This window comes from Gobio gobio (assembly GCF_949357685.1).
Source record: "Gobio gobio genome assembly, chromosome: 9".
NCBI lineage: Eukaryota > Metazoa > Chordata > Actinopteri > Cypriniformes > Gobionidae > Gobio > Gobio gobio.
In genome coordinates this window covers 43,479,624-43,488,753 of record NC_137115.1, presented here as the reverse complement: position 1 = coordinate 43,488,753, position 9,130 = coordinate 43,479,624, and the positions used below count along the sequence as shown (strand labels likewise).

General features: G+C 37.5%; 1 protein-coding gene across 1 annotated transcript; it reads left to right on the top strand.

The window, feature by feature from the left end:
• The first annotated feature begins 1,185 nt into the window (after window positions 1–1,185).
• snapc5 (small nuclear RNA activating complex, polypeptide 5) lies at window positions 1,186–6,669 on the top strand. Its single transcript, XM_079825112.1, has 4 exons — window positions 1,186–1,314; window positions 1,786–1,901; window positions 1,978–2,052; window positions 5,775–6,669. The coding sequence occupies exons 2-4, from the start codon at window positions 1,812–1,814 to the stop codon at window positions 5,943–5,945; spliced, it is 336 nt and encodes a 111-aa protein (XP_079681238.1). The 5' UTR covers window positions 1,186–1,314; window positions 1,786–1,811; the 3' UTR covers window positions 5,946–6,669.
• Window positions 6,670–9,130: the final 2,461 nt, after the last annotated feature.

The window sequence follows — 9,130 nt, the reverse complement described above, 5'->3', positions numbered from 1 at the left end:
TCCGTGTATTTGTGTGTTCTGAGTATAAAAACAATATTCTCAAATATTTTACAACACACTTATGTATGTAGTAAGTGTAACTCTGAACCAAAAAAAGATCTATGTCATTATGATGAATGGAGAAGAAGTGTTTTCCATTCATCATAGTGTTTTACATTGAGCACATTAGTGTTCAACTGGTTCTTATAAATGTCCATTCATATGATGGTTTGTGTGTGTCATTTGAAAGCAAAATACACTTTTGAGAAGAAATAACATCATTTTGCAGGAGAATTGAGGGGTTTTGCCCATTGTGTGTGTGTTTTTTTATTTGTGTGTAGAGTTCTGAGAGTATGAGGCATGCTTTCAGAAAATGTGTAAACAATCGAGAAAAACTGTATTAACAAAATATATTTATAATTAAATGAATTATAAATTATTTAATTATAAATAATATATAATAATAATTTAAAAATATAATAATAAAATTTTATAAATTGTAAAAGATAAAATTAACTCATTAGTAATACATATATAAAATAATAAAAAGTATTTTTATTAACTATAATAAAAAAATAGAAACGATATATGTGTGTGTGTGTGTGTGTGTGTGTGTGTGTGTGTGTGTGTGTGTGTGTGTGTGTGTGTGTGTGTGTGTGTGTGTGTGTGTGTGTGTGTGTGTGTGTGTGTGTGTGTGTGTGTGTGTGTGTGTGTGTGTGTGTGTGTGTGTGTGTGTGTGTGTGTGTGTGTGTGTGTGTGTGTGTGTGTGTGTGTGTGTGTGTGTGTGTGTGTGTGTGTGTGTGTGTGTGTGTGTGTGTGTGTGTGTATATATATATCGTTTCTAGATTACATTTTTTTATTATAGTATTTATTTTTATTAAACTTAATATAAAATGTAATAATTATTGTAGCCCAATTATAATTATGCACCGACAATTATTATGTATGTTTATTTATATTATATTTTTTATATATTGTAGGCCTATATATTATACTATATTAGCCTATAGGCCTATATGTTTATTTATATTATATTTGTTATATATTGTAGGCCTATATATTATACTATATTATTATAGGCCTATATGTTTTTTTATATAGCCTATATTACATAAATATTTATATTGCATAAATTAGAAGCTAACTTTAACCAGGACTCTGGTCAGACCTGCAGACACTACTGGCTGCTCAGGCTTCACGTGCTTTATGCGCATGCGTGCTGAAAGTGCGCGTGACATGTTCTTCAGAATGCTACAACTGTGGAGTTGGGAAGAAAATAAATAAACAATATAATCGAAATCATGCATGTTCTACAGAGTCTGTTGAACCAATAAAGTAAGTCACGTCGTTTGGTTTACGAGGCTAAAAAAAGAACTGAATGAGGCTTAAAGAAATAAATAGCTTATAACTGTGTTTATTTCCGCTAGCATTCTTGCTACATGAGGTGACTGTATACTGTACATTATTCTAAGATGTGTTCGGACACTTTTACATCGGACATTTAGATGTTATGTCTGTTAAAGGTCTGAATAATATTTTGCACGAAAACTAATGGCATGACAGCGTAATTCCCAGAGAAAAGCAACAGCAGCCTGTAAACCACCAGAGATCAGGAACATGATGTACTCCTAAACCAAACAGCATGCACGATTACAAATTCCATCTACGATTTGATCTTGCAGGCTGTGCAATTAATTTCAACATTGTTAATTGTTGATATAGTGCAATAGATGTTTGTTTCTGCAACATGCCATGCTCTGTAATTGAGCAATGAAATGCTTTTTCTTATTGTACTTTTGTGTGCAGTAATGCTGTAGAAACACTCGTCCACTATGCTGAGTCGTCTTCAGGAGCTCAAGAAGGAAGAGGAGACTCTTCTGAAAATAAAAGTCATGCTGCAAGATCAGCTCAACAGACTTAAGGTAAGAACAAACCTATGTAAATATTGTATTGTGATCTTTGAGCATAAAACTGATTGTCTTTGTTTATGTTCATCAGTTTGAGGAGGGGACCCTAAAATCAATGATCAGTGCTCAGTCTGAAGAAAGCCCAAATGAAGCCCCTGTCCCTGAGGTAAATAAACAAGAGAACAACACCACATATTCAGACATTTAAAAAAAACAACAACATATTGTTCTTCCACTATTCTAAACACTGTGGATTTACTTTACGGAGTCGTGCACTCAAAATAAGAATAATTTATAATATAAAAATGATATTGTTCCCCCAATGTTGTTTTAAGCTATAGACCCTTTTCACATTTCCGGGTTTCTCAGAGCGGAAGTCGTCATAGTTGGGAGGTGAATGAGAGTATACATTAAATATAATTTTCATGTCCCCATTTGCTCAGATAGTAAAAGAAAAACTCTGCAATAGTGATTTCACAACTTTCAAAAAGAGGGAAAAAATAGAGTGAGATTGATAACCGCAGTGAAAAGAGAGAGAGATGTTAATTTTTACCATCACTCCCATAGACGCTGTATTAGAAACACCATCACAGCAGTGGTAACTTGTTTTTTGTAGTTTGATGCAAAAGTAATATAATACAAAGTATTAGGGTGCGTTCACACTTGAAGTTCGGTTTGTTTGGTCCGGACCAAAAAAAACAAAAACAAAACATATAGTCCTGGTCCGCTTAGCGTTCACACTGGCATTTTTAACAGCGAACCTAAAGTAACCGAACCAAAGGCATAGGGATACGGTCACAACCTGATTGGTCGGCTTTTATGACGTATATTTTGCGACGGAGTTTGCTTACCGAACATTCAAAACAATGCTGTGTGCTGAATTAAACGCGATCGTTTTATGCGTGTACATATGGTTTTATTTTTAGCTGAGAACTCACTAAGAGCTCATCAAATGTTCAAAACATTCAAAACAGCACCAGGATTTCCTCCGTTGTATGCAGAAACGAAGATCTGCTGCAAAGAGACGGCAGTTGATGAGGCACTTTATCTCCTCGTTGCTCCACGTTTGCCCTCTACTCATTTTGGATACACCGATCTTTCTGCGTCATCAAATCAGCTGACTTGTAGCGTCACATCTTGTGACATCACGTCCTGTTTTTGGTTTGTTTACATGTCTTTGGTCCGTGTTGCGTTCATATATCAATCGAACCGCACCAGAGTTCGTTTGAAAGCGGACCGAGACCCATCTTTTTAGCGGTCTCGGTCCGCTTGTTTGGTGCGCACGAGGGTTCTGATGGCAGCGTTCACATGTGTTCAAATGAACCGCACTAACCGAGCAATCGCACCAGGGTTCGTTTTAATCGAACCAAACATGGCAAGTGTCAACTTAGTGTCAACTTAGTGTTATAAATGTACATATATTTTAAAAAAAAAGAAAATAAAAAAAACTTCGCAGGATTTACGATAATGTTTTTTTTTGTTCTTTCGTGAATGTGCAAGTTGTTGTTTTTTATGCAACGAAAGTGAATGGTGATTTATACTGCAAAGCTCCATAATGGACAAAAAAGCATCATAAGAGTAAAGGCCCTTTCACACCGGACGCGTAACGAAAAAGCGAAGCGGAAAAACAGATATTTCGTGTGTGAATAGTTTGCGTCAAAACCATTCACATCAGCTGCGACACGAATTTGCGACGTCTGTGATGTTTCAGAGCTCCAACATTCCAAAACATTTGCGGCGACAGCTGAGAAAAGAAGGTTTTGAGTGCGCCCAGTCTTAAAAGAACAGAGAGTCTGAAGGGGAGTATGCCATTCTTGTACAGGAGCTAAACTTTATCATGGCCGGTTCCGCACTTACTTTCAAATGTCCGTGGGATAATTTGAGGAGCTCCTCGAGAGACAGTAGCACCGCACCTGATGAGACAAACACACACTTCAGGAACCAATCGATCCGGAGCAGCTGTGTTTCCAGCTATGTTTCCAGTTGAGTCACAATGTAAACTTTTAAGTGCCACAGTCATACTGACGGAAACACATTCACTTTCCATAGTCGCGGACACAAACAAAATCAATGAGTTTTAACTCAAAAGGTTAATGTTATCGTTGTCTGTAGGCTACAGTGGGCAAATACAGCTGCAGCTGAAACTACAACTACAGCTGTAATCTCATGAGAAATGCAATGCAAAATGTTAATGTTGATTGAATAGCTAATGACATCAACTGGACATTTCGTGACCTTTGTTTCCTTGTATGTGATTGGTTTAAGCCTTTTCTATCGCTGCGAGAGTAAACAAAAAAACGACATTAAAGCGAAAAAAGTAAAAGCACATTCGCGTTCGGTGTGGAAGCACTCATTACACAAACAGCTGATCAAAAAATAAAACCATTGCACAAATTATTTGCGCGTCAAAATCGTGTCCAGTGTGAAAGGACCTTAACCCTCACAACCCCAGCTAACAATTTTTGTTTTCTTATAAAACACTCCCAGAACATTAGTTTTTGTTTCCCAGATTATAATTTTTTACGGTTTGTTTTTGGTTAACCAGGAAAGTTTTCTTAACAGAAATAGAACGTTAGATTTTGTTTTGTAGAACATTTTTATGTTCCTCTGATGTTATTCTAACGTTCCCGATACGTTCGTCTAACCTCTTTACTCCGATATCATTAACCCGCTGTACGTCAGTAATCATAAACTCCCAGTATAGTATAAGTTGTATGGACGCCTTTAATCATTATTATACAACCATCTTGTTACAATTAATAAAAATAATCAGAGCACATCAACCATAAATTTGTCCATTAATATGTAATGTTTACTATATTTCAAGGGGTAGCCAGATTTTACATTTCTTCAGTACCAAATAACAATGACTTTAACATAATCTATGGTTTTTAAAATTATGAATACATTTTAAAATATGAAATATATGCTAGTGCACAGCTTTATGTGGAAGACATACGTACGGAGAAAGTACGTGCTGGAGAAGCGCATGCAGATCAAATGAACACAGTAATCAACCTATGAATTTATGAATTCTGTGCTTTTCACACTATGCTTAACACTGACTTAATATTTTAGCTATAAAGTTGGATTTATCTGATCATTATAGCATTTTTGATTGATCTCATTTCAACATAAATGCTGTATTAAACTAATTTCAGAGCTTTGTATAGGTCATTACACAAAAACATCTGCAACGTTTTAATTGGAAGGTCATTTAACATGGTTATTAAATATAAATAACCACTTTGCATCGTTCTGGGAACGTTGTTTTATTGTTGCAAAATAATAACCTAAAAATAACTGATAGAGAACATTCTGTATAAGTTATTTCCCTGTATTATTCTGGGAACATTATTTTATGGTTGCAAAAGATAAAACCTTAAAAGAATTTTCCTAAAACGTTATGGTTCAAAAAACCAAAATGGGAACCAAATATTAACATTAGGGGAACGTTCTGTGTTTGCTGGGACGTGGTGAAGTATATTCAAACTTGCTTTATCATTATCGATACAGACATTTATAATGTTACAAAAGTTTTCTGTTCCAAATAAATACTGTTGTTTCGAATTTATAAACATAAGAAATGTTTTTTAAGCACCAAATTGGCATGTTAGAATGATTTCTGAAGGATCATGTGACACTGACTGGAGTAATGATGCTGATTATTCCGCTTTGCCATCACAGGAATAAATTACATTTTAAAATATACTATAACAGAAAACATTTATTTTAAATTGTAATATTGCTGTTTTTTTACTGTAAATAAATGCAAGCTGAGTGGCAGTACAGGTGAACTAATATTTAAAAAATGAGGATCTTTATATCTTTCAGATCTTTTTCTTTAAAAAAATGAAGTTTTATTACATTTGCATTTGTTGTGCACAGGTGGAAGTCAACCTGGATGATGAGACCGAGATCAACCAGACCAAACTAGTATTGGGTGCTCAAACAGACTATGACATGGAAGAAGACGAGGAGGAAGAGGACGATGACGATGATGCAGATGATGATCTTGATATGGTGCTAGAAGATGAGGAAGAAGACGACGACTACTGACTGTGCCTGCAAAGAGAGCGTTATCATTTACTCCTGTGTTTAGGTGTGTAATCTGCACATTTGGCATGCTGAAAGAGACCGAAACTCTCTCTCTCTCTCTGTCTTAGATTGGTGTTGCTTTAGATAAACTGTTGGTTCACCATCTATAAAATCCTCCAGAAGTATGTGTAGCACAAATACAACTCCTCCTATAACTGTGCTGTTGGCCGAGCCTGCACTTTATGTATTTTTAAATACATATTAATTAAAGATTGCACCAATCCTATTTCAAGGTGTTTACCAAGTGATGCTGTACTGTATAGGCTTTATTTAATATTGTATTGTATTGATTTCAGATTGAATGCTTTATGATTATGAAGCTGACGACAAGTATTATGTATGTACATGTTCATGTTGTGAACTCGCAGAGGTATTTTTTCTATTTAGACTGAGTGTGTGGAATAGGTTGTGTATGCATGGGCATGACAATTGTTCTAGCTGAGCCAGTATTATAACTTTTTTGTACTTCATTGTTAATGTACAGAGAGTTTCTATGTTTTCTTAGAGAAAAACATCTTTACTGCAGACTTTGAAGGTGCTCAGCGTAATAGACTTCAACTTGGAGTGATGCAGGTTGTTTGGTTTGGTGTTTTGGTGTTGCCTTGATGTAAATGTATGATGTGTGAATGACATTTTTACATTAACCCCTAGGTACATGCTAATAAAGGCGAGTATGATGATCAGACAGTCGCATTTCCTCTGTTGGTCAATATTATTCATATAATAAAGTATAGTTTCTGTGACGACAGACTTCTGCCCCCTCCCAACCACGGCATGAACCTGCAATGCAGTAAAAACACTACCAGCATTCAGCATCTTCTAAACACCGGTTAACAATGTATTACAATTCACAAAAAGAGTATATAAGAGAATATTCCATGGTCATCTGTTAGTGGTATTTTTATAACAAAGTGGAAGCAATTGGGAACAACAGCATGTAAAATTACAGAGCGGGGTCAGCACATGCTGAGGCTCACAGTGCACAGAAGTCATTAACTTTCTGCAGAGCCAATAGATACAGACCTCCAAACTTCATGTGTCCTTCAGATTCACACAGGAACAGTGCGTAGAGAGCTTCATGGAATGGGTTTCCATGGCCGAGCAGTTGCTTCCAAGCCTTACATCACCAAGTGCAATGCAAAGTGTCAGATGCAGTGGTGTAAAGCACTGCCGCCACTGGAATCTAGAGCAATGGAGATGTGTTCATTGGGGTGACAAATCACGATTTTCTGTCTGGCAATCCGATGGACGAGTCTGGGTTTGGCGGTTGTCAGGAGAACGGTACTTGCCTGACTTCATTGGTAGAGGGGGGATTATGATGTGGGGTTGCTTTTGATAGGTTGGCCTTTGCCCCTTTGTTCCAGTGAAAGGAACTCCTAATGCTTCAGCATACCAAGACATTTTGGACAATTTCAGGCTCCTAACTTTGTGGGAACAGTTTGGGGATGGCCCCTTCCTGTTCCAACATGACTGCCCACCAGTGCACAAAGCAAGGTCCATAAAGACATGGATGCGTGAGTTTGGTGTGGAGGAACTTGACTGGCCTGCACAGAGTCCTGACCTCAACCTGATAGAACACCTTTGGGATGAATTAGAGCGGAGACTGTGAGTCAGGCCTTCTCGTCTAACATCAGTGCCTGACCTCACAAATGCACTTCTAGAAGAATGGTCAAAAATTCCCATAAACACACTCCTAAACCTTGTGGAAAGCCTTCCCAGAAGAGTTGAAGCTGTTATAGCTGCAAAGGGTGGGCCAACTCACTATTAAACCCCACGGATTAAGAATGGGATGTCATTAAAGTTCATGTGCATGTAAAGGCAGGCGTCCCAAAACTTTCGGAAATATAGTGTGTGTGTGTGTGTGTGTGTGTGTGTATATATATATATATATATACTGTATATATATATATATATATATATATATATATATATATATATATATATATATACATACTCGCACACAAATGATTGCACACATTTTCAATGGAAAATACAAATTAGAGGGATTGTTCACACAAAAAAGAAAATTCTGTCATTAATTACTCACCCTCTAATTACTCATTGGAACACAAATGAAGATCTTTTTGATGAAATCTGAGAGCTTTCTCTCCTCTCCATACACTCACCTAAAGGATTATTAGGAACACCATACTAATACTGTGTTTGACCCCCTTTCGCCTTCAGAACTGCCTTAATTCTACGTGGCATTGATTCAACAAGGTGCTGGAAGCATTCTTTAGAAATGTTGGCCCATATTGATAGGATAGCATCTTGCAGTTGATGGAGATTTGTGGGATGGACATCCAGGGCACGAAGCTCCCGTTCCACCACATCCCAAAGATGCTCTATTGGGTTGAGATCTGGTGACTGTGGGGGCCATTTTAGTACAGTGAACTCATTGTCATGTTCAAGAAACCAATTTGAAATGATTCGAACTTTGTGACATGGTGCATTATCCTGCTGGAAGTAGCCATCAGAGGATGGGTACATGGTGGTCATAAAGGGATGGACATGGTCAGAAACAATGCTCAGGTAGACCGTGGCATTTAAACGATGCCCAATTGGCACTAAGGGGCCTAAAGTGTGCCAAGAAAACATCCCCCACACCATAACACCACCACCAGCCTGCACAGTGGTAGCAAGGCATGATGGATTCATGTTCTCATTCTGTTTACGCCAAATTCTGACTCTACCATCTGAATGTCTCAACAGAAATCGAGACTCATCAGACCAGGCAACATTTTTCCAGTCTTCAACTGTTCAATTTTGGTGAGCTTGTGCAAATTGTAGCCTCTTTTTCCTATTTGTAGTGGAGATGAGTGGTACCCGGTGGGGTCTTCTGCTGTTGTAGCCCATCCGCCTCAAGGTTGTGCGTGTTGTGGCTTCACAAATGCTTTGCTGCATACCTTGGTTGTAACGAGTGGTTATTTTAGTCAAAGTTGCTCTTCTATCAGCTTGAATCAGTCGGCCTATTCTCCTCTGACCTCTAGCATCAACAAGGCATTTTCGCCCACAGGACTGCCGCATACTGGATGTTTTTCTGGCACCAACAACCATACCACGCTCAAAATTGCTTAAATCACCTTTCTTTCCCATTCTGACATTCAGTTTGGAGTTCAGGAGATTGTCTTGACCAGGACCACACC

Coding starts and splice junctions, on each gene's coding strand:
- snapc5 (XM_079825112.1), top strand. CDS start 1,812: ATGCTGAGTCGTCTTCAGGAGCTCAAGAAGGAAGAGGAGACTCTTCTG. Junction 1,902..1,977: donor ATCAGCTCAACAGACTTAAG/GTAAGAACAAAC, acceptor TATGTTCATCAG/TTTGAGGAGGGGACCCTAAA. Junction 2,053..5,774: donor ATGAAGCCCCTGTCCCTGAG/GTAAATAAACAA, acceptor TGTTGTGCACAG/GTGGAAGTCAACCTGGATGA.